Source organism: Oncorhynchus clarkii, chromosome 20, assembly GCF_045791955.1.
Source record: "Oncorhynchus clarkii lewisi isolate Uvic-CL-2024 chromosome 20, UVic_Ocla_1.0, whole genome shotgun sequence".
Classification (NCBI taxonomy): Eukaryota; Metazoa; Chordata; class Actinopteri; order Salmoniformes; family Salmonidae; genus Oncorhynchus; species Oncorhynchus clarkii.
This window is the reverse complement of record NC_092166.1, coordinates 14,352,831-14,379,268: the sequence shown is the minus strand read 5'-3', so window position 1 is coordinate 14,379,268 and position 26,438 is coordinate 14,352,831. Positions and strand designations below refer to the sequence as shown.

Here is a 26,438-nt window from a genome sequence, read left to right as displayed (position 1 = left end):
TGTATGGCGGTCTTGAGTGTGTGTTACCACATCCTCTGAGTCAAGAGGTCCCTTGACCTGAAGGCAAGGCACACACACACACACACGTCCTCATCTCACCTTGTTGAATCTCTGCCAACTTATTGTGGGAGACCTCACTCTTCTGATTGCAAACATTAGTGGTGCGCGGGTCAGCTATTTGTTCTCCCGCACCCACCTACCTGCAATTGCTAATAACCCATCCGCAACCACCCGACCCACCTATATGTGTTAAAGTGAAAATCTGAGGCCCGCCCCCAACACTAACCTGTAAATATAGAAAATGCGCTATAGGTTACAGTCAAAGACAGCAGAACAATATTTTGACAGGGGGAGCAGATTTTTGGATAAGTTATAATTTCAGACATTATTGTAGGCTATTTGTTAGTCAACTTTCTCTTTTATATGTTGCCCTAGAAAACTAAATAAACCCTTGCTCATCAGAATAATGTAATAGAACGCTAGAATGAATTACTCTGTCTAGTTGACAAACTAACATGATCCAAACATACCAAGACAGTCGTGAAGAGGGCATGACAACTCCTATTCCCCCTCAGGAGACTGAAAAGATTTGGCATGGGTCCTCAGATCCTCTAAAGGTTCTACAGCTGCACCATCGAGAGCATGGTTGCATCACTGCCTGGTATGGCAACAGCTCGACCTTCGACCGCAAGGCACTACAGATGTACGGCCCAGTACATCACTGGGGCCAAGCTTCCTGCCATCCAGGACCTCTATACCAGGCGGTGTCAGAGGAAGGCCCTAAAAATAGTTAAAGACTCCAGCCACTCTAGTCATAGATTGTTTTCTCTGCTACTGCACGGCAAGCGGTACCGGAGTGCCAAGTCTAGGTTCAGGAGGCTTTTAAACAGCTTCTACCCCCAAGCCATAAGACATAGAACATATAATCAAATGCCTACCCAGACTATTTGCATTTCCCCCCCAACCTCTTTTACACTGTTGCTACTCTCTGTTATTATCTATGCATAGTCACTTTAATAACTCTACCTACATGTACATATTACCTCAATTACCTCGACTAACCGGGGCTCCCGCACATTGACTCTTTACCAGTACCCCCTGTATATAGCCTCGCTATTGTTATTTTACTGCTGCTCTTTAATTATTTGTTACTTTTATTTGTTACTCATATTTTTTGGGTTGGTATTTTTATTTATTTAAACTGCATTGTTGGTTTGGGCTTGTAAGTAAGCACTCACCCCTGCAGACAGAAACACACCCCTCCACACTGACCTGCCCTTCCAGCACTCGGAACAGACCCAGGCTTTGTCTTTCTTGCTGTAGGAGCGGCAGGTCTTGCAGACGTTGTACTGGCAGTCCAGACACTGGCACATGGAGTTGACCAGGAAGGTGAAGGGAGAGCAGCAGCAGATGTAGCGATGTTGCCGGGAGAGCAGGGAGCAGCGACTGTCCTCCTTGTCCAGCTCCTGCTTCAGGTCACTGAGAGAGGATGAGAGAAAGCGAGGGAGGGTGGGGGGAGGGAGGATGGGAGGATGGGGGAGGGTGAGAGACGGGATGAGGTGAGAGAGAGAGGAGAGGGAGGATGAAAGAGAGAGAGGATGAGGGGTAAAGAGAGAGGTAGGGGGAAGAGAGGGGGAGAGAGGATGGGTGAGAGGGGGAGGATGGGAGAGATGCTGATCTCCTGCTAGTACACCCAGGCCATCTGGCTTATCTCACTAACAATACACCTACTTATGTACCCATGCAATACATGAACCACAGTTTTAGGAGGAAAATGCTTGTGTTCAAATCACATGTGTACACAGTAATGTTGAAAATCAGAACACTGTCAAACATGACAGAATAAGACGAAGAGTAGTTTCACTCATTCCAAACGTTCCATTTACATTTGACATCATCTGAATACTTTCCAAAGATTTGTATATTCTCCCAAAAAATTACGACCTTTCATAGATACACTGAGTGTACAAAACATTATGAACACCTGCTCTATCCATGACATAGACTGACCAAGTGAATCCAGGTGAAAGCTATGATCCCTTATTGATGCCACTTGTCAAAACAAATCAAATTGTATTTGTCACATACACATGGTTAGCAGATGTTAATGCGAGTGTAGCGAAATGCTTGTGCTTCTAGTTCCGACCATACAGTAATATCTAACAAGTAATCTAACCTAACAATTTCACAACAACTACCTTATACACACAAGTGTAAAGGAATGAATAAGAATATGTACATAAAAAATATATGAATGAGCGATGGCCTAACGGCATAGGCAAGATTCAGTAGATGGTATAGAGTACAGTATATACATATGAGATGAGTAATGTAGGGTATGTAAACATTATATAAAGTGGCAGTGTTTAAAGTGGCTAGTGATACATTTATTACATCATTTTCATTATTAAAGTGGCTAGAGATTTGAGTCAGTATGTTGGCAGCAGCCACTCAATATTAGTGATGGCTGTTTAACAGTCTGATGGCCTTGAGATAGAAGCTGTTTTTCAGTCTCTCGGTCCCAGCTTTGATGCACTTGTATTGACCTCACCTTCTGGATGATAGCGGGGTGAACAGGCAGTGGCTCGGGTGGTTGTTGTCCTTGATGATCTTTATGGCCTTCCTGTGACATCGGGTGGTGTAGGTGTCCCGGAGAGCAGGTAGTTTGCCCCCGGTGATGCATTGTGCAGACCTCACTATCCTCTGGAGAGCCTTACGGTTGTGGGCGGAGCAGTTGCCGTACCAGGTGGTGATACAGCCCGACAGGATGCTCTCGATTGTGCATCTGTAAAAGTTTGTGAGTGTTTTTGGTGACAAGCCAGATTTCTTCAGCCTTCTGAGATTGAAGAGGTGTTGCTGCGCCTTCTTCACGACGCTGTCTGTGTGGGTGGACCATTTCAGTTTGTCTGTGATGTGTACGCCGAGGAACTTAAAACTTTCTACCTTCTCCACTACTGTCCCGTCTATGTGGATAGGGGGGTGCTCCCTCTGCTCTTTCCTGAAGTCCACGATCATCTCCTTTGTTTTGTTGACATTGAGTGTGAGGTTATTTTCCTGACACCACACACCGAGGGCCCTCACCTCCTCCCTGTAGATCGTCTCGTCGTTGTTGGTAATCAAGCCTACCACTGTAGTGTCGCCTGCAAACTTGATGATTGAGTTGGAGGCGTGCATGGCCACGCAGTCATGGGTGAACAGGGAGTACAGTAGAGGGCTGAGAATGCACCCTTGTGGGGCCCCAGTGTTGAGGATCAGCTGGGAGGAGATGTTGTTTCCTACCCTCACCACCTGGGAGCAGGCCGTCAGGAAGTCCTGGACCGAGTTGTTCAATCCACTTCAATCAGGGGAGGAGACAGGTTAAAGAATGATTTTTAAGCCTTGAGACAATTGACACATGGATTGTGTGTGTGTGCCAATCAGAGGGTGAATGGGCAAGACAAAATACTTAAGTTCCTTTGAACAGGGTATGGTAGTAGGTGCCAGGCGCACCATTCTCATTTACAATGACGGACTACACCGGCCAATCCCAGACGACACGATGATACAGCCTGGATCCGAACCAGGGTGTCTGTAGTGATGCCTCAAGCACTGAGATGCAGTGCCTTAGACCGCTGCGCCACTCGGGAGCCCCAGAAAATAAATGAATGACTATAATGGATAATTGAACAGACAGGAGAGAGTGAAGGAGAGGGAGGGGGATAAGGGAGAGAGAGTGAAGGAGTAGGTAGAGCTTTTGTATATGTAACAGAGTGCGTTCTGTTCTGCCTCAAGCCGGCCATGAACTCACAACCTTCTGCACAACAACAAACCCAAAGCCAACATCTTAGCCAATAGAATAAGAAACTAGTCTGTCACTCATAGCTTTTATATCTCAGCACAGGAGGCTGGTGAGGGGAGGACGGATTCCATTCCAGCCATTACTATGAGCTCGTCCTTCCCAATTAAGGTGCCACCGGCTGCCTGTGTATCTCAGAGAATGTGGAGAGGGAGAGGGCAGAGGACACAGGGGATAATCTTAACAGATTAGAGGGTCAGAGAGAAAAAATAAAAGGCATGAATCAACAAAGATGACGTAATTAAGTAATATAATTCTACACCTCGGATGCACTGAGCGCTCGGTCTGTTTGACCCCATTATAGCAGAGGCCAATGTAAAAATGACACATACACACTGCTGCAATATTGTAAATATCTAGGTATTTTTTTGTGGAGATCACTGCAGTTTCGTTGAGATCAAATGGAGTCCTGATTCTTATGGTAGATTCCCAGGCTACTGTAGTAATGTAGGGAGTTAAAATACTGTCCACACAAAGACAGCAGTGCAGTTCCACAGCAGGAGGACTTTCTAGCTGAAGGCAGAGAACAAGACTTTAGTGACCTGAGCTGTGTCAAACACAATAATCCTCAGACAACTCTGGCAGTCTACTGAAAACAACTTAACTTTTACACACTCCCAATCAGTAGTTTGTGTCTGTGTGTCCCATAGTTGTCCAAATGCAGAAGACACAATGTTTCCTTGTCTGACCTGCCAAGCTCATGGGTTTGTTCTTAGATGCTATATGTATTCACTATGGGCCTGATTCAGACTGTGGGTATTACTGAAGGTGGCTCCCAATAGTGGCTAGTATTTAACATGATACAAATTGTAAAATAAAACTGACTTCATCCCTACAATGTATGTAGGTCATACAATAAAAACTCTGATTAACAGCACATTGATAACCTACTTCACTGTGGAAAAGGGGGCCGTTGGGGCGGCAGGTAGCCTAGTGGTTAGAGCGTTGGGCCAGTAACCGAAAAGTTGCTAGATCGACTCCCCAAGGTAAAAATTGGTTGAATCAATGTTGTTCCCACGTCGTTTAAAAAAAAAAAATCAGATGACGTTGATTCAACATGGAAAACTGATTTGACAAAAAGTCATCAATATAAAGGAATTTCATATTTTCATACCCAACTTTTAACCTAAATCCAACGACATGGTGACACTGTTAGTTGATTTCACGTTGAATTCACGTTAGTTGACAACTCAACCGATTGTAAATCAAAACTAGATGTTGAACTGACGTCTGTGTCCATTGGGGAGATTCTATCGGAGAAAAGAAAGAGCATATGCTTTTCCCACTTGGAACCGTCAGGTTCGCACAACCTTAATCATGGTTTCTTCACATGTAAAGATATTGGAATTATTAGGGAATCAAGTCAAGGTCTAATGCAGCGTATCTGAGGACACACTACTGCCACACCTTCATTTCTAAAATCTCCACCCAGAACGAATAGAACATTTATAGCATGCTATTGTTATGCTTAAATTCAAGGTCAGAATACAAAGAAAGAAAAGTGCATACAAACTGAATTACGTTCCATTTACACACGCTTGACTCAGGTCGGATTCCCATGTGTCCTATGTGTAATACACAGCCTGCAGGAGAATGCATGAACCAGAGGTGCTGTGGGCCAAGTAGTATGTGTCCACTGGTGTAAGGGCATTATTATTCCACACAAACAGAACTGACAATAACACTAACCTCTTGAATTATGTTTAGGGCTAGTGTTTTTTTCCAAGCACATGACCTGACCAGTAAAACCTCAAGGCTCTAGTAACAGCCTACAACTATCCAGGGCCCAGATGTTTTCCTAGTCAGGTCGCATGGTCAGCTCCCGGCTCTAATTATGAGTAATTAAACCTGTCTCATGCCTCAACCCCAAACTGAGAATTCCTGCCACCACCGCAGCTCAGTAAACAAACAACTAATTGCAGCTGATCAATCAGTGGGGAGATAGCATGGCCATGGTGACAATCACACACTGAAGTAATTACAGACATTTTCCAGCTGAATAACGAATCTGACTAAATTAAGACATTGAACAGTGTTAAAGTTGGACAGGAGTCCTCCCACCAGGCTTTAATAAGCTGAGGAGGCTGGAGAGGGTGATAGGGCTTCTTGTTTGTTTGTTTGTTTGTTTGTCTCTGTCTGTCTGTCTGTCTGTCTGTCTGTCTGTCTGTCTCTGTGTGTCTCTGTGTGTGTGTGTGTGTGCTACTATACCATCTCTGAGCCACAGCCAAAGGTCTCAGTGGCATTAGATATTACCACAGTGGTAACAGATATACTTTCTCCCTACTTGCTCTGATCTCTGAGACCACATTCTCAGTGATGTGTCTTCCAGAGCCTCTGGTCTCTCACGCATCCCTGTTTGATATTCTATGATTCTGTGAGGTCAGAGGAGAAATTGAGCCAACAGTAATCACTAAAGGACAGAGGGGTGTGTGTGTGCAGGGTAACTTTCCTCAAAATCTTGCTGAATGAGAGCGTACTGTTGTGGAAATTCAACACTAGGGACACCACAAGCCAAGCTTTATTATCAGCAAGCTGGAGAGGTTACAACAAACTCTGCACACTGTACAGGTCTATCAGATGCTCTCTTGGGGCGGTCCCAGCGGTTGTCTTATATACGGCTATACACAGAAAAGTTATATTTGCATGATTTAGCATAATTAATTCATCACTACTGGTGGCTCGCACATATGACTGGTGGCTTACACATGTGACTGACCAATACCTCACGAGGCTCTCTCTCTCTCCAAGTTGAGACCTTGAAACAGAGAGACCTCGGTTGTTCCCATAGCAATGTTCTGGGCGTACTGCCAAGTTGAGGAACAGTGATAGTGAGAATTTCTCCATACACGATCAGTCAGTCACCTGCATGAACTTTTCTAATTAGTTATTAGAAAGTAGCACTGATTCGATACTTTGTAGCATTGATTTGATACATAAACATAACATTTCCCTCACATTCCCTCCTTTTATCACTCTGTGATAATTGTCGTTACATTTTAATGTAAGCATTAGATTATAGCTTCTATCAAAGGAGGTTCTATCAAAATATTATATTAAAGTAAGTGAAATCAACACGTTGCTTACAAGCCCTTCACTCTGAGTTTTACAATCTAAAATACACACCCATAATACACAAGGGATCTGCAAATTTAGGATTGACTAAAAGTCGCTCAATGTTTAAGCATTTTTTTACATAGTTCTTACTACCGTCGGGTTGCAGTGCCATTTGTTCTGCACCAACTGTTCCTGAGACTAGTCAAAACGCCAAACAAATCCGCTTGAGCCTTCTAAGCTTTTCAAACAAAAACAACCTCCAATTCTCACTCATCGTCATTATCTGCAGTACAGGGGGAAAAGGAAGCTCATTCAGTGTCGGCAGTTCATCAGTCTCACCAAACTCTTGAGGAGCATTTAACATAATGGCTGACAAAACCTTCTCAGATAGGGAGGCACAAATAGCCTTACAACATGTTAGTTATACTATTATACAGACTAAGCAAAAAATACATGCTCCAGCCCATTAGGCAATCTGGGATCCCCAACTCCCAAACACAGATTTCAACCAAGTTGCGAGCGTCCACTCGGGCTGTGGGGAATTGTTCTTAGCCACAGTGGCAATGTATTCGGCGAGACTGGTAACATTAAAGTACCAATCTGGGACAAAAGTGCAACATTCATCTCCAATTATTGCACAAGTGCCCGCTTCACCTGCCAAAATATAGTCAAGAGCCTCTCTGTTTTGCAGAGCCAATTTATGCAATTCTTTCAGTTCGTCATTCAATTGTTCCAGGGCTTTTCGAGTAGAATTGCCAATTTCCTCCATGAGTTTAGAGATATCACAAATTTGATCTAGGGCACATGCAACTCCATACCCCAGAAAAAACACATCAAAGAATCTGTAGGCAGGTGCCTGAGCGTGAGTGATGTCAGCCATATGTGGTTATATAATGCAGAAAACGTCATGGGGTCAGGGTCACGTGGCATTTCTTCCAGGAATGGTAAGTCCCATTTGTATAGTGAGATTTACCCCTAAGGGGACTCCCACAAGTGGTAAACCTGCTCCTACCTTTTGTCCAGATGTAAGATTAGCAACCATCTGATCTAGAGAGTAACAGATTTTCCTCAGGGTTATGAGGGCCCAACAGGGCTCTCCTTTTCCAATGATCATCGACTTCTGGGCCACTATTCCGGACCGGCATTGGCCCCTTTGGGACTTATTTCACCCTTTGTCTGGATTCCAACAAGAGGACAACCTACTGTTCTAATTAACACTCCTATACTAATGCAGAGGGGCGCACTGCACCACCGGAACTGGTGAAGCCCCATCTTCTTCTGGATCAGGAACTCATCTGCAGTGCGACACATGGATCCAGGTATTTCTCTCAGCAACCTTCACCGCAATGGGGGTGGTCAGAAGAACTTGGTATGGCCCTCTCCAACTGGGGTCCTTCTAACTCTTTCTCCTGAAGTCTTTGACCACCACAAAATCACCTAGGCTCAAACAGTGCTCAGCTGTTTGGCAAAGACACCTTCACTCGAGGAAAGAGAGTCTTGAGAACACTGTTACAGGTGGCACAATACTCAACAATGTCTCCCTCCATTCCTTGCAGCCTGTGTGAATTTAAGTATGCTCTCTCTAATTCTTTCTTTCTCTCTCTCAGAGGGCCTGAGCCCTAGGTCCATGCCTCAGGATTACCTGGGCTGATGACTCCTTGCTGTCCCCAGTCCGTGCTGCTGCTCCAGCTTCAACTGTTCTGCCTGCGGCTATTTATTTTACCAGGTAAGTTGACTGAGAACACGTTCTCATTTGCAGCAACGACCTGGGGAATAAATTAGCCAATTGTAAACTGGGGATTATTAGGCGACCGTGATGGTTTGAGGGCCAGATTGGGAATTTAGCCAGGACACCGGGGTTAACACCCCTACTCTTACGATAAGTGCCATGCGATCTTTAATAACCTCAGAGAGTCAGGACACCCATTTAACTTCCCACCCTACACAGGGCAGTGTCCCCAATCACTGATTGGGGACACTGCCCTGTGTAGGATATTTTTTTAGACCAGAGGAACACCACTTCCAGCAGCATCTGGTCTCCCATCCAGGAACTAGCCATGACCAACCCTGCTTAGCTTCAGAAGCAAGCCAGCAGTGGTATGCAGGGTGGTATGCTGCTGGCTATGGAACCCTGACCTATTCACCGGATGTGCTACCTGTCCCAGACCTGCTGTTTTCAACTCTCTAGAGACAGCGGGAGTGGTAGAGATACTCTGAATGATCGGCTATAAAAAGCCAACTGACATTTACTCCTGAGCTGCTGACTTGTTACACTCTTGACAACCACTGTGATTATTATTATTTGACCCTGCTGGTCATCTATGAACATTTGAACATCTTGCCCATGTTCTGTTATAATCTCCACCTGGCACAGCCAGAAGAGGACTGGCCACCCCTCATAGCCTGGTTCCTCTCTAGGTTTCTTCCTAGGTTCTGGATTTTCTAGGGAGTTTTTCCTAGCCACCGTGCTTCTATACCTGCATTGCTTGCTGTTTGGGGTTTCAGGCTGGGTTTCTGTACAGCACTTTGAGATATCAGCTGATGTAAGAAGGGCTTGATAAATCTATTTGATTTGATTTGATGGCCTTAAGATAGAAGCTGTTTTTCAGTCTCTCGGTCCCAGCTTTGATGCACCTGTACTGACCTCGCCTTCTGGATGATAGCGGGGTGAACAGGCAGTGGCTCGGGGGGGTTGTTGTTCTTGATTATTTTTTTCCTTGTTGGTCTTCCTGTGACATCGAGTGGTGTAGGTGTCTTAGAGGGCAGGTAGTTTGCCCCCGGTGATGCGTTGTGCAGACCTTACTACCCTCTGGAGAGGCTTACGGTTGTGGGCATAGCAGTTGCCATACCAGGAGGTGATACAGCCCAACATGATGCTCTCGATTGTGCAGTTGTAAAAGTTTGTGAGTGTTTTTTATGACAAGCCAAATTTCTTCAGCCTCCTGAGGTTGAAGAGGCGCTGTTGCGTACACCCACAACACCCTAATTTTGCACGCCCAATTTTTCAGTTTTTGATTTGTTAAAAAAGTTTGAAATATCCAATAAATGTCGTTCCACTTCATGATTGTGTCCCACTTGTTGTTGATTCTTCACAAAAAAATACAGTTTTATATCTTTATGTTTGAAGCCTGAAATGTGGCAAAAGGTCGCAAAGTTCAAGGGGGCCGAATACTTTCGCAAGGCACTGTAACTAGGAATAAAGTGACAGATAATCAACAGTAGCAGCAGCGTATGTTATGAGTCAAAACAGTTAGTGCAAAAAGGGTCAATGCAGATAATCATTTGAGAATTTAGGATGGTTAGCTCAATAGTCAAAAAAAGATTGTCATGCGGCCAAAACCCAACAGAGTCTGCAACTATGCAGAAAGTGCTTTGATTGAAGAAAATAAAAAACAAATTATGAAAAATTTTCAAATTATGAAAAACAAAAAAAATCTTAATTTAAGGTTAGGGTTAGGCATAAGGTTAACAGTGTGGTTAAGGTTAGGGTTAAGGTTAGGTTTAAAGTCGCATTTTAAGAAGATAAATTGTAGAAATGTTTGGGGTCTATGACTTTGTGGCTGTGGTAAGTAGTGACAACCATGACTGAAAGGTTGTCACTATGGTAAAGTACAGTAATGACTCTACTTTGCCCTCTGATAGGTCAACTTTTTACCATATTGCTTACCCTATCCAATCCTCTCAGATCTCTCTAGGTCCCTAGACCATTTGTGATAGGGTGTATACATGTATCAATGGTGATTTAGTCAGGAAGTGAGTCATAGTCAAACCGGAAAGAGCAGGATCTTCCAATGTCTTGTTTTGGAGACACAGTGGGCCAAAGGCAGGATGGGAAATGTCCCGTAAACTCCAACAATGGCTGGAATGCAGCTCCAACACAACTGAGTGTACCAAACATCAGGATTTCTTTTTTTCAATTCAACAGGGATGCTGGCCCATGTTGACTCCAATGCTTCCCACAGTTGTGTGAAGTTGGCTGACCTTTGGGTGGTGGACCACGAAAAACCCAGCAGCGTTTCAGTTCTTGACACAAACCGGTGCACCTGGCACCTACTACAATACCCCATTTAAAGACACTTACATCTTTTGATTTGCCCATTCACCCTCTGGATGGCACACATACACAATCCATGTCTCAATTGTCTCAAGACTTAAAAATCCTTCTATAACCTGCCTCCTCCCTTTCATCTACACAGATTGAAGTGGATTTAATAATGGATCATAGCTTTCACCTGGTTTCTCCTGGTCAGTCTGTCATGAAAACAGCAGGTACAGTATCAGAAAGAATCGCCTGAAACTAAACCCAAGCCATAGGCATGGAATGAGAATACTGTGTATCTCAACGGTAATCAACATACTGTTGATAAAGATCAGACAGTTATCTTCTTTACTGTCAATGGGAGAAATGAAAGGCTAAATTCACTGTGCATACCTCTCTGCAGTTTTAATGTCACATGCACAAATACAGGGAAGTGCCTTCCTTGCAAGCTCTAACCCCAACAATACAGTAATAAATAACAATGTAATACTAAAAATAACAGGGTAGAACAAAAACAAACGAGATATAAAAAATAAGAAAAAGACGATAAAGTAAGAAAGCATACTATATACAGGGTCAGTTCCAGTACCATATTTACAATGTGCAGGGATACTGGATCGATAGAGGTAGATATGTATATTAACCTCTAATTACATGTTTCTTCTGAGACCTGACCAGGAAAAACCCAGAGCCCTAGTTATAGGCTAAAACTATGGACCCAGAGCCCTAGTTATAGGCTAAAAACCCAGAGCCCTAGTTATAGGCTAAAAACCCAGAGCCTTAGTTAAAGGCTCAAAACCCAGAGCCCTAGTTATAGGCTAAAAACCCAGAGCCCTAGATATAGGCTAAAAACCCAGAGCCCTAGATATATGCTAAAACCCCAGAGCCCTAGATATAGGCTAAAACCCCAGAGCCCTAGTTATAGGCTAAAAACCCAGAGCCCTAGTTATAGGCTAAAAACCCAGAGCCCTAGTTATAAGCTAAAAACCCAGAGCCCTAGTTATAGGCTAAAACTATGGACCCAGAGTTTTTCCTGGTCAGATCATGAGGTCAGAAAACTTCCTGACCATACAACCATTGACCATCACTGACCAGGCAGTGCATTCGATGATCAGTACTGTAGCATCTAAAGCAGGGATCAACAACTAGATTCAGCCAAGGCACAATTTTTTCTTGAGCGGATGGTCAGGTCATAATTACAAATAATTTGTAGACTGCAAATGGACGTCAAAAAGTCAAACTGGTGGAATATTTTACTAAAACAGACAAAACATAATTTCAGACCTTGCTTACATTTGTATACAAGCAATTATGTGTGGGAATACTTTGGTAGAGATTTCCAAAATGTTAATCAATTGCTGATTTGCTGGGTGATTTACAGTATTTTATGTCCAACAAAAACATGTTAAATTAAGAATTAAATTGTTTATATTTTTTTTTGACATATTGATCTGGATGGAAAGCTGTGATCCCTCCATAACCAATAGCAAGTCAGTTGACTACTTTTTAATGGTGAAAGCCTTCAGTGGCTTCCTAAGACAGGCTTTGTGGTAATATATAAGCACCTGCCATTGCACTATGCCATGGCACTCCAACCCTGTTCCTGAAGAGATACATTCCCCTACCCTCCACCCTCTGTATACAGTGCATTCAGAAAGTATTCCGATCCTTTGACTTTTTCTACATTGTGTTACGTTACAGACTAAAATTGACAAAAGTTAAGTAGTTTCTTTCTCTCATTAATCTACTCACAATACCCCATAATAACAAAGCAAAAACAGGTTTTTATAAATTTGCAAAAATGTTTAAAAATAAAGAGAACTGAAACAACACATTTATATAAGTATTCAGACCCTTTACTCAGTACTTTGATGAAGCACCTTAGGCAGAAATTACAGCCTTGAGTTTTCTTGGGTATGACACTACAAGCTTGGCACACCTGTATTTGCGGAGTTTCTCCCATTCTTCTCTGCAGATCCTCTTAAGCTGTGTCAGGTTGGATGGGGAGCGTTGCTGCACAGCTATTTTCAGGTCTCTTCAGAGATGTTCAATCAGGTTCAAGTCCGATCTCTACCTGGGCCACTCAAGGACATTCAGAGACTTGTCCCGAAGCCGATCCTGTGTTGTCTTGGCTGTGTGCTATGGGTCGTTGTCCTGTTGGAAGGTGAATGTTCACCCTAGTCAGGTCCCGAGCGCTCTGGAGCAGGTATTCATCAAGGATCTCGCTGTACATTGCTCCGTTCATCTTTCCCTTGATCCTGACTAGTCTCCCAGTCCCTACCTCTGAAAAACATCCCCACAGCATGATGCTGCCACCACTATGCTTCACCGTAGGGATGGTGCCAGGTTTCCTCCAGATGTGACGCTTGGCATTCAGGCTGTCATGTGCCTTTTACTGAGGAGTGAATTCCATCTGGCCACTCTACCATAAAGCCCCAATTGGTGGAGTGCTGCAGAGATGGGAGAACCTTCCAGAAGGACAACCATCTCCACAAAGGAACTCTGGAGGTCTGTCAGAGTGACCATCGGGTTCTTGGTCACCTCCGTGACCAAGGCCCTTTTCCCCGACCAAGGCCCTTCTCCCCAATTGCTCATTTTGGCGGCCAGCTCTAGGAAGAGTCTTAGGGGTTCCAAACTTCTTCCTTTTAAGAATGATGGAGGCCACTGTGTTCTTGGGGACCTTCAATGGTGCAGAAATGTTTTGGTACCCTTCCCCAGATCTGTGCCTTGACACAATCCTGTCTCTGAGCTCTACGGACAATTCCTTCAATCTCATGGCTTGGTTTTTGCTCTGACATGCACTGTCAACTGTGAGACCTTATATAGACAGGTGTGTGCCTTTCCAAATCATGTCCAATCAATTGAATTTACCACAGGTGGACTCCAATCAAGTTGTAGAAACATTTCAAGGATGGTCAATGGAAACAGGATGCACCTGAGCTCAATTTCGAGTATCATAGTGTAACCGATGTGAAATGGCTAGCTAGTTAGTGGTGGTGCATGCTAATAGTGTTTCAATCAGTGACGTCACTTGCTCTGAGACCTTGAAGTCGTTGTTGCCCTTGCTCTGCAAGGGTCGTGGCTTTAATGGCGCGATGGGTAACGGTGCTTTGTGGGTGACTGTTGTCTGTGTGCAGAGGGTCCCTGGTTTGAGCCCAGGTAGGGGCGAGGAGAGGGACAGAAGCTATACTGTTACATTGATGCTGTTGACCCGGATCACTGGTTGCTGTGGAAAAGGAGGAGGTCAAAAGGGGGGTGAGTGTAACCGATGTGAATGATTAGCGGTGGTGCGCACTAAAAAAACTGTTTTCACTTTGTCATTATGGGATATTGTGTATAGATTGCTGAGATTTTTATTTATTGAATCAATTTTAGAATAAGGCTGTAACGTAACAAATGTGGAAAAAGTCAAGGGATCTGAATACTTCCGAATGCATATATTTCCACTGTTATTCAAATCAAATCAAATGTTATTGGTCACATACATATGGTTAGCAGATGTTAATGCGAGCGTAGCGAAATGCTTGTGCTTCTAGTTCCGACAATGCAGTAATAACCAACGAGTAATCTAGCTAACAATTCCAAAACTACTACCTTATACACACAAGTGTAAAGGAACAAAGAATATGTACATAAAGATATATGAATGAGTGATGATACAGAACGGCATAGGCAAGATGCAGTAGATGGTATCGAGTACAGTATATACATATGAGATGAGTAATGTAGGGTATGTAAACAAAGTGGCATAGTTTAAAGTGGCTAGTGATACATGTATTACATAAAGATGCAGTTGATGATATAGAGTACAGTATATACATATGAGATGAGTAATGTAGGGTATGTAAACCTTATATTAAGTAGCATTGTTTAACGTGGCTAGTGATATATTTTTACATCAATTTCCATCCATTTCCATTATTTAGTGGCTGGAGTTGAGTCAGTGTGTTGGCAGCAGCCACTCAATGTTAGTGGTGGCTGTTTAACAGTCTGATGTTTTTCAGTCTCTCGGTCCCAGCTTTGATGCACCTGTACTGACCTCGCCTTCTGGATGATAGCGGGGTGAACAGGCAGTGGCTCGGGTGGTTGTTGTCCTTGAGGATCTTTATGGCCTTCCTGTGACATTGGGTGGTGTAGGTGTCCTGGAGGGCAGGTAGTTTGCCCCCGGTGATGCGTTGTGCAGACGGCACCACCCTCTGGAGAGCCTTACGGTTTGGGCGGAGCAGTTGCCGTACCATGCAGTGATACAGCCCGACAAGATGCTCTCGATTGTGCATCTGTAGAAGTTTGTGAGTGCTTTTGGTGACAAGCCAAATTTCATCCGCCTCCTGAGGTTGAGGAGGCGCTGCTGCGCCTTCTTCACGACGCTGTCTGTGTGGGTGGACCAATTCAGTTTGTCCGTGATGTGTACGCCGAGGAACTTAAAACTTACTACCCTCTCCACTACTGTCCCGTCGATATGGATAGGGGGGTGCTCCCTCTGCTGTTTCCTGAAGTCCACAATCATCTCCTTTGTTTTGTTGACGTTGAGTGTGAGGTTATTTTCCTGACACCACACTCCGAGGGCCCTCACCTCCTCCCTGTAGGCCGTCTCGTCGTTGTTGGTAATCAAGCCTACAACTGTAGTGTTGTCCGCAAACTTGATGATTGAGTTGGAGGCGTGCATGGCCACGCAGTTGTGGGTGAACAGGGAGTACAGGAGAGGGCTCAGAACGCACCCTTGTGGGGCCCCAGTGTTGAGGATCAGCGGGGTGGAGATCTTGTTACCTACCCTCACCACCTGGGGACGGCCCGTCAGGAAGTCCAGTACCCAGTTGCACAGAGCGGGGTCGAGACCCAGGGTCTCGAGCTTGATGACGAGTTTGGAGGGTACTATGGTGTTAAATGCTGAGCTGTTGTCGATGAACAGCATTCTCACATAGGTATTCCTTTTGTCCAGATGGGTTAGGGCAGTGTGCAGTGTGGTTGCGATTGCGTCGTCTGTGGACCTATTTGGGCGGTAAGCAAATTTGAGTGGGTCTCGGGTGACAGGTAGGGTGGAGGTGATATGGTCCTTGACTAGTCTCTCAAAGCACTTCATGATGACGAAAGTGAGTGCTACGGGGCGGTAGTTGTTTAGCTCAGTTACCTTAGCTTTCTTGGGAACAGGGACAATGGTGGCCCTCTTGAAGCATGTGGGAACCGCAGACTGGGATAAGGATTGATTGAATATGTCCGTAAACACACCAGCCAGCTGGTCTGCGCATGCGGCTGGGGATGCGGCTGGGGATGCGGCTGGGGATGCCGTCTGGCATGCCGCTATTGGCATATCCTCACTTTAGATGTACTTATCCTTTAAGTATCTATGTGAACTCTATTTATATTGTATATAATGTATGTAGTGCAAATTCCATGTCTGTATTCTGTCTTGTGTATTACGTCTACTGCTGGCCAGGTAAGGTCAATCAAGACCAGCTAAAATATTTTTAATTATTTAAAGTAGTATTTGCACTCAGGTCTGATACCCACCTCTGGCTTGTTAATAACTCCTGATTAAAGTACTAACTACAGCAGGTGATTAGTACTCTGGTCAAAAGTAGAGCACTATATAGGGAATAGGGTTGCATTTGGGATGTAGCCTAGAACTGGTCTCAGCACAGTAGCACCTTAAACCCAATGGTGAAAGAACACTCACTTTAATCTGATAAGCCACAAGAATCATGCCGTTGTGTGTGTGTGTGTGTGTGTGTGTGTGTGTGTGTGTACAGTCCTGCTTATTAAATCAAATCAAATCAAATGTTATTTGTCACATACACATGGTTAGCAGATGTTAATGCGAGTGTAGCGAAATGCTTGTGCTTCTAGTTCCGACAATGCAGTAATAACAAGTAATCTAACTAACAATTCCAAAACTACTGTCTTGTACACAGTGTAAGGGGATAAAGAATATGTACATAAGGATATATGAATGAGTGATGGTACAGAGCAGCATAGGCAAGATACAGTAGATGGTATCGAGTACAGTATGTACAAATGAGATGAGTATGTAAACAAAGTGGCATAGTTTAAAGTGGCTAGTGATACATGTATTACATAAGGATACAGTCGATGATATAGAGTACAGTATATACGTATGCATATGAGATTAATAATGTAGGGTAAGTAACATTATATAAGGTAGCATTGTTTAAAGTGGCTAGTGATATATTTACATAATTTCCCATCAATTCCCATTATTAAAGTGGCTGGAGTTGAGTCAGTGTCAGTGTGTTGGCAGCAGCCACTCAGTGTTAGTGGTGGCTGTTTAACATCTGATGGCCTTGAGATGGAAGCTGTTTTTCAGTCTCTCGGTCCCAGCTTTGATGCACCTGTACTGACCTCGCCTTCTGGATGATAGCGGGGTGAACAGGCAGTGGCTCGGGTGGTTGATGTCCTTGATGATCTTTATGGCCTTCCTGTGACATCAGGTGGTGTAGGTGTCCTGGAGGGCAGGTAGTTTGCCCCCGGTGATGCGTTGTGCAGACCTCACCACCCTCTGGAGAGCCTTACGGTTGAGGGCGGTTGTTACGTTCCCCAGTTTATGTGTTGTAGTTTGTGTATTTGCATGTGTTTTATTTCAGGAAATGGCTTCCTGAAATCCCTCAAGCAGCTGATTGGTCGACTCCAGGGCTAATTGGAGAGCTGACCCCGCCCCCTCGTCAAGACACAGCTGTCTCCAATTACACATTCATTCTGAAGCTATATAAAAGCCAGTGTTCTGTTCAGGAGAGAGAGATTTTTTGGAGGTAGGGATTGCTGAGAGAGATTTTGCTAGAGAGATTTTGCTGAGAGTGGGTATGTTCTGAGTTTGTTGCTCAGGTAGAGCTTAGTTGATGTCCTTTGTTTCTTAGTTTGTTTGTAAAATTGTGTAATATTCTGTTTCATTTGTTCCCAGGGGGGAAGGGGAAGGCACCTTGGGAGTGCTTAGGCAAGAGGCCCGCGGGCATACATATACCCGTAGTATATTCACTGTCTTGGCACACTAGGTAAGACCTGGGCGGACCACCCCCTGTATTTTGGTTAGGGCACCAGGTGGTGCTAAATTAGGTAAGTAGTGGGTAGGCAGGTAAGATAGGAGAGGGGGAGGGCTTTGAGATTTACTTTCTTTGCTTTGGTTCCGTCCAGCCCCTTTTCCCCATATTACCGTGTACAGGAATAAAGTCCTTGTAAAACGGTACCACATTCTGCCTGTTGTCATTCTTACTCGCACCTACAGTCCATACCTCTTTCGCTTCACAGAGAGTTTAGTTGTAGCAGGGGGTTGCGTTCCCTCTTCATAGAGGCGTGCGTAACATAATGGGGGCTCATCCGGGATTTTTCCATTAAACCCACCGGACCCTGCTGCTCTGAGCTCTCTGTGGTTAGTGATTGAGGTGTGATGGTAGGTTGTGAGTTTGGATGACTTGTTTAGTTAGTGTGTTCAGGAGACTGCATTGTATAAGATGGCTGCATCAGCCATCTCTAAGTTTTTTGAAGCGCCCTCTATTGATTGTTTGGTGAGGTTTCGTAAAGTAGACCTTATAGCTATAGCTGACCATTATGGATTTGTTGTCCCTGAGAAAGCCCTAAAGGCTGAGCTTTTGTTGCTAGTCAGGGAGGGTTTAGTGAGAGAACGGATTCTCTCATTGCAAGGAGAGGAGACGGGTAGACCTTCCGATGCCAAGTCGGAGGACAAGGCGGAGGAAGGGGTGCCTCGTACCCCTTTTACATTGCCCCGATTCGATCCTTTATCTTCTGCTTCGGGTCGTTCAGATGGAACTGCTAGGCTGAAGGTGAGGCTGGCTCGGTTAGAAATGGAGCAAAAAGATAAAGAGAGACAGATTAATTTTGAACTTGAAATTAGGAAAATAGAAGCTGACAAGGAGGTGAGGATCCGACAACTGGAGCTAGAGGCTCGCTCCAGTGCGACTCCACAAGCTGCTCATCATCCAACCCACTTCGATGTGAGTAAAAACATAGCTTTAGTCCCTCCATTCCGAGAGTCGGAAGTTGATTCTTATTTCTCTGCGTTTGAGCGTGTAGCCGCTGCGCTGCATTGGCCACTCGAGGTTTGGCCGCTCCTGTTACAATGTAAATTGTCTGGGAAAGCCCAGGAAGTAGTAGCTGCTCTCTCCCTGGAAGACAGTTTACACTACGATACAGTTAAAACTACCGTGTTGCGGGCTTATGAGTTGGTGCCTGAAGCTTATAGACAGCGCTTCAGGAACCACAAGAAACCCTCTCACCGTACATTTGTTGAATTTGCTAGGGACAAAGAGTCTCTGTTTAGTCGCTGGTGTTCAGCCAGCAAAGCTAACACCTTTGCTGATATTAAGGAGTTGATGCTGTTGGAGGACTTTAAAGGCAACCTCCCAGATAGAATTGTAGTTCATTTAAATGAACAGAAAGTGGTGACATTGGCCCAAGCAGCAGTGTTGGCAGATGAGTACGCTTTGACACACAAGACTGTCTTTGGTGCACCACGTTTTGAAGGCCGGACGATTACGTCATCAGTTCCTCGTTCAGGTCGCTATTCCTCTGAAAACCCTAAGCCTTTTCATGAAATCCGTGAATGTTTTTACTGTCACCAAAAGGGTCACGTGATTGCGGACTGCCCAGTTTTGAAAAATAAACCGAAACAGTCCCAGTCACCGTCCCCAAAAATGAAAAGTTTGGGTTTAGTCAAGTCTTTGGCTCGTCCATTGGATCGAGTTGTTGATTCAGCATTTGAGAAACCGGATCTTGTCTATGCTCCGTTTATCTCTACCGGTTATGTTTCCTTAACAGGAGAACAAGCTGATCAAAAGCCTATCCAAATCCTACGAGACACCGGGGCGGCGCAGTCAGTAATCTTTACTGATGCTTTACCCTGGTCTCCTGAAACGTATTGTGGCTCACATGTCATATTACAGGGGATAGAGACAAAAACCGTACCTGTACCATTACACTGGGTCCACTTAGTGTCAGACTTGGTATCAGGACGTTTCCGTGTTGGTGTAGTATCTACACTGCCAGTAAAAGGAGTCACATTGCTACTAGGGAATGATATTGCTGGTGGTAATGTCATTCCTGTGTTAGAGGTAGTAGACGATCCAGAAATCAGAACTACAGATGAGAAATTGGTTCAAGCATTTCCACATGTTTTTCCTGCTTGTGTGTTAACGAGGGCACAATCTCGCAAGCTAGGAGATGTGGTGGATTTGGCTAGTTCTATTTTTGAGAATGTTGAGGTAGAAGACAATGCACCGAGTATGCCTTCTGCAATGCCGACAGTTTTTACCCCCGTAAAAACTAAGGCAGGGGAAAACGAAATTGTGCCCCAATTACATGACATTCTTTTGTCTGTCACCCCTGAGAAGGTGATTGAATGTCAAAAAGAAGACACCAGTCTTCGCAAGTGTTTTGCTTCGGTAATTTCCATTGAGGAAGCTAAAACTAGAGAGACCGCCTACTTTATGGAAGCAGGAGTTTTGATGCGTAAATGGGCATCTCATGACACCATTAATGACTGGAGTGAAGTGTGTCAAGTGGTTGTTCCTACACCGTTTCGACAGCAGGTGCTGTCACTCGCCCATGACCAGGCGTGGTCTGGACACTTGGGGATCACAAAGACTTATAACCGGGTCCTTCGTCATTTCTTCTGGCCAGGTTTGAAGTCTGACGTGGTCCAATTTTGTAAAACATGTCACATATGTCAACTCACTGGGAAAGTGAATCAAACAGTTCCACGAGCGCCACTCTGCCCGATTCCTGTGGTGGGGGAACCGTTTGAAAAAGTGATAATTGATTGTGTAGGTCCATTGCCGAAAACCAGGTCAGGTAACCAGTTCCTACTAACAATAATGTGTAGTGCTACTCGATACCCAGAGGCTATTCCTCTCCGTACTATAACGGCTAAGACTGTGGTGAAGGCACTAGTGAAGTTCTTCTCTACGTTTGGACTCCATAAAGTAATCCAAACTGATCAGGGATCCAACTTCATGTCTAAACTGTTTTCAAATGTGTTAAAGACATTGTGTATTTCCCATCAGGTCTCTAGTCCGTATCATCCAGAGAGTCAAGGGGCTCTAGAACGCTGGCATCAGACGCTGAAGGCAATGCTACGCAAGTATTGTATGGATACCAGTACTGATTGGGATGAGGGGGTACCCTTTGTCCTATTTGCTATAAGGGAAACGATACAAGAGTCCTTAGGGTTCAGCCCTGCTGACCTTGTGTTTGGACACACCCCACGGGGTCCGCTGAAAGTTTTGAAGGAGCATATCTTATCTCCTACACCCAGTAGCGCCCCTAAAAATGTGTTGGAATATGTCAGTAAGATGCGGGAGAGACTGCACACCGCATGTGCGTTAGCCCAAAAGTCTCTCTCCTCGTCTCAAAAACGCATGAAGTTGCATTATGACAAAAAGGCTGTTGGCCGTTCATTTGCACCAGGGGATCAAGTTTTAGTTTTGTTGCCAATCCCTGGCTCATCTCTGTCAGCACGTTTTTCTGGACCATATCTGGTGGAAAAGAAAATCAATGACACCAATTATGTGATAAAGACACCAGATCGAAGGCGTTCTTCCCGTGTGTGTCATGTTAACATGCTGAAAACGTATTATGTGCGCGATTCTCACGACAGCTCCTCAAGTAAGCCGGTCCAGCCCGCCGTCCCCAGGCTGCGGTGGTGCTGAAGCCTGGCTGGGACCTAGATGAGGGTAAGGAGGACGGGTTGGAGTTACGCCATACGTTACAGCAAGGTGAACGCCTATGTAATTCAGAGATGCTGAAGAAGTTACCCTCTCAAATGGAACATTTGGATAATGATAGAACTAAGGGTCTTATCCTATTGATAAAAAGTTCTCTCAGTGTGTTTCAGGACATTCCAAGTGTGAAGGGCTCGGCGAATGTGGTTGCTGACGCTCTATCACAGGTTTACTAACTGGGGAAGCGATGGCTTTTGTTATTGCAAAACTAGGTTTGCAATTTTTGTGGTGGGCGTGTTACGTTCCCCAGTTTATGTGTTGTAGTTTGTGTATTTGCATGTGTTTTATTTCAGGAAATGGCTTCCTGAAATCCCTCAAGCAGCTGATTGGTCGACTCCAGGGCTAATTGGAGAGCTGACCCCGCCCCCTCGTCAAGACACAGCTGTCTCCAATTACACATTCATTCTGAAGCTATATAAAAGCCAGTGTTCTGTTCAGGAGAGAGAGATTTTTTGGAGGTAGGGATTGCTGAGAGAGATTTTGCTAGAGAGATTTTGCTGAGAGTGGGTATGTTCTGAGTTTGTTGCTCAGGTAGAGCTTAGTTGATGTCCTTTGTTTCTTAGTTTGTTTGTAAAATTGTGTAATATTCTGTTTCATTTGTTCCCAGGGGGGAAGGGGAAGGCACCTTGGGAGTGCTTAGGCAAGAGGCCCGCGGGCATACATATACCCGTAGTATATTCACTGTCTAGGCACACTAGGTAAGACCTGGGCGGACCACCCCCTGTATTTTGGTTAGGGCACCAGGTGGTGCTAAATTAGGTAAGTAGTGGGTAGGCAGGTAAGATAGGAGAGGGGGGGGGGCTTTGAGATTTACTTTCTTTGCTTTGGTTCCGTCCAGCCCCTTTTCCCCATATTACCGTGTACAGGAATAAAGTCCTTGTAAAACGGTACCACATTCTGCCTGTTGTCATTCTTACTCGCACCTACAGTCCATACCTCTTTCGCTTCACAGAGAGTTTAGTTGTAGCAGAGGGTTGCGTTCCCTCTTCATAGAGGCGTGCGTAACAGCGGTGCAGTTGCCATACCAGGCGGTGATACAGCCCGCCAGGATGCTCTCGATTGTGCATCTGTAGAAGTTTGTGAGTGCTTTTGGTGACAAGCCGAATTTCTTCAGCCTCCTGAGGTTGAAGAGGCGCTGCTGCGCCTTCTTCACGATGCTGTCTGTGTGAGTGGACCAATTCAGTTTGTCTGTGATGTGTATGCCGAGGAACTTAAAACTTGCTACCCTCTCCACTACTGTTCCATCGATGTGGATAGGGGGGTGTTCCCTCTGCTGTTTCCTGAAGTCCACAATCATCTCCTTAGTTTTGTTGACGTTGAGTGTGAGGTTATTTTCCTGACACCACACTCCGAGGGCCCTCACCTCCTCCCTGTAGGCCGTCTCGTCGTTGTTGGTAATCAAGCCTACCACTGTTGTGTCGTCCGCAAACTTGATGATTGAGTTGGAGGCGTGCGTGGCCACGCAGTCGTGGGTGAACAGGGAGTACAGGAGAGGGCTCAGAACGCACCCTTGTGGGAAAATTTTTTAAATGACGCATATAGTCTAGTGAACCTAATTGAACCTACTGAAAACCTAACAAATATATTACAATATGATCAGATAAATAAAGCAATATTTTCTTATGGCTCTGTCAGTAATCTTTAATTTTCAACAGACACAAAAGACAAATTTCCTTTATATAAATATCCCCATAACATGAACATTAAATGAAAGAAACCGGTATTCAAGGCACCATCAGTAGACTATATTTTCTATTTTAGCAAAAGTGGGCTAAATTTACTTCAAAGAAAAAACAATAATAGCAATTTTCTATCATCCACTCAACTGAAATATTTTTAAAATATAATTGGATTGAAATACAAAAAAATAAAGTGCAAAAATCTATTAATCAAAAACAACACTTTGTTTAAGGAGAAGTAACATGCAGTGAAAACAAATATTAAATTTTAACTTTTAAACTTGAACTGAGTAAAAACTCTAAATATGTGATTGCACAGTAATGTTCACTTGTTTGAGGTTGAGGGTGATACTTGGTGGTGTCCCATCTTTTCCACAAGTTCATCAATGTTCGGGGTAAGGCTCTGAGCTGAAGAAATCCTCAGAATTGAGTGGAGGTGTTCAGCAGTAAGTCGACTTCTGTGTGATGTTTTGTTCAGGTTCATCAAAGAAAACAGTTGTTCACACAGGTATGTGCTGCCAAACATAGACAACGTTTGAGCAGCCTGGATGCGCAGCTGGGGCATTGTGCCGGGGAGGAAACGGGCGAACTCCGCAGCACCCACTGCCGCATATTTTGCCCTCAGTGCATCATTGCATTGGAGGTCAATCAACTCCATTTGGAGGTTTGGTGGTGAGCTTTCCACGTCAACAGCAAATGGGTTACCGAGCAGTTCCAACCTGCTTTTTTGTGCTTCAAAGTCAGCAAATCGGCGTCGAAAGTCAGCGGCAAGCATACCTATTTTATCAGCCAACTGTGTGCTCGGGAACGCACTGGTAGAGAGCTTCTCTTTCATGGTCTGGCAGCTGGGAAAGTGGCTCAAATTTTCTTTCCGCATCTGCGTCTCCCACAGAGTCAGTTTGGTTTTAAATGCCTTCACTGTACTGTACATATCAGAGATGACACGATCCCGACCCTGCAGCTGCAAGTTTATTGCATTCAGATGACTCGTAATGTCACACAGAAAAGCCATTTCACACAGAAACATTTCGTCTCGGAGTTGTGTTGTGTCTTTCCCTTTGCTGTCCAAGAACAGACAAATCTCCTCACGAAGCTCGAAACATCTTTGAAGCACCTTTCCCTGGCTTAGCCATCGCACCTCTGTGTGATAAGGCAAATCACCATGCTCCGTTTCTAACTCCGTCAGAAATGCCTTGAACTGGCGGTGATTCAAACCTTTGGCTCTGATAAAGTTAACTGTGCGCGTGATGATGCTCATTACATGCTCCATTTTCAAGGCTTTACCGCACAACGCTTCCTGGTGTATGATACAATGATAAGCTGTCAGCTCACCTGTCGCGTTTTCCTCTTGCATCTTTTCCCGTATCTTCGCCACCAGTCCGCTCCTGTGTCCACACATCGCAGGTGCTCCGTCGGTTGTCAAACCCACGAGTTTTTCCCAAGGCAGCTCCATCTCATTTACACATCTTGACACCTCTTCATACAAATCATGCCCCGTAGTTGTGCCATGCATAGGACGTAAAGCCAAAAACTCCTCTGTCACGCTTAGGTTGGAGTCCACTCCGCGGATGAAAATTGACAACTGGGCAATGTCAGAAATGTCGGTGCTCTCATCCACAGCCAAGGAATATGCAATAAAATCTTTTCCCTTTTTCACAAGCTGCTCTTTTAGATTGATGGACAACTGGTCTACTCTCTCGGCAATGGTGTTTCTGCTCAGACTCACATTTAAAAAGAGTTGCCTTTTTTCTGGGCAAACTTCGTCACAAACTTTAATCATGCAGTTTTTGATGAAATCCCCCTCCGTAAATGGCCGGGCTGATTTAGCGATCTCTTCTGCCAAAATAAAACTGGCCTTGACAGCAGCCTGGCCTTGTGATTTGGCTTTTTTGAACAGAGCCTGTCGAGATTTGAGGCCTCGTTTTAATTCCTCTGCCTTTTGTAGCCTTTGTTCCATGTCCATATTCTTGTTTTTGTCCGCGTGTTTCGTTTCATAATGTCGTCTCAGATTATACTCTTTCAGTACCGCCACACTTTCTCCACACAGAAGACACACAGGTTTTCCAGCTACCTTCGTGAACATATACTCCGACTCCCACCTTGTTTGAAACCCCCGGTTCTCAGTATCCACCTTCCGTTTTGCCATTTTTGATGGGTATCTGAAAGTTAATTTTACTGTGATGCTGACGACTGCTGTGCCAATAAATATTGAAATGAAGCAGCCTACTGCTCGGTGCGTCACCTTTGCATTGTGGGAAATGTAGTATTGGTGCGTGTAAAAGATCTGCGGGCTGCCGGCTTGCTGCGGGCCGGTTCTAATAATAAATCAAGATCATCCCAGGGGCCGTAAAAAACCTTCTTGCGGGCCGGATGTGGCCCGCGGGCCTTGACTCTGACATATGTGGTCTAGGGTGTCAGGTAGGGTGGAGGTGATATGGTCCTTGACTAGTCTCTCAAAGCACTTCATGATGACGGATGTGAGTGCTACGGGGCGGTAGTCGTTTAGCTCAGTTACCTTAGCTTTCTTGGGAACAGGAACAATGGTGGCCCTCTTGAAGCATGTGGGAACAGCAGACTGGTATAGGGATTGATTGAATATGTCCGTAAACACACCGGCCAGCTGGTCTGCGCATGCTCTGAGGGCGCGGCTGGGGATGCCGTCTGGGCCTGCAGCCTTGCGAGGGTTAACACGTTTAAATGTCTTACTCACCTCGGCTGCAGTGAAGGAGAGACCGCATGTTTTCGTTGCAGGCCGTGTCAGTGGCACTGTATTGTCCTCAAAGCGGGCAAAAAAGTTATTTAGTCTGCCTGGGAGCAAGACATACTGGTCCGTGACTGGGCTGGATTTCTTCCTGTAGTCCGTGATTGACTGTAGACCCTGCCACATGCCTCTTGTGTCTGAGCCGTTGAATTGAGATTCTACTTTGTCTCTGTACTGGCGCTTCGCTTGTTTGATAGCCTTGCGGAGGGAATAGCTGCACTGTTTGTATTCGGTCATGTTACCAGACACCTTGCCCTGATTAAAAGCAGTGGTTCGCGCTTTCAGTTTCACATGAATGCTGCCATCAATCCACGGTTTCTGGTTA

General features: G+C 44.8%; 1 protein-coding gene across 1 annotated transcript in view; it reads right to left on the bottom strand.

Moving 5' to 3' along the window:
* Positions 1-26,438, bottom strand: part of LOC139376872 (rab effector MyRIP-like) — a 57,757-nt gene that overhangs the window by 18,517 nt on the left and 12,802 nt on the right. The window contains exon 2 of the mRNA XM_071119842.1: positions 1,259-1,479. Coding sequence (XP_070975943.1) covers positions 1,259-1,373 — 115 coding nt within the window. The 5' untranslated portion in view covers positions 1,374-1,479. The remainder of the gene's footprint in view (positions 1-1,258; positions 1,480-26,438) is intronic.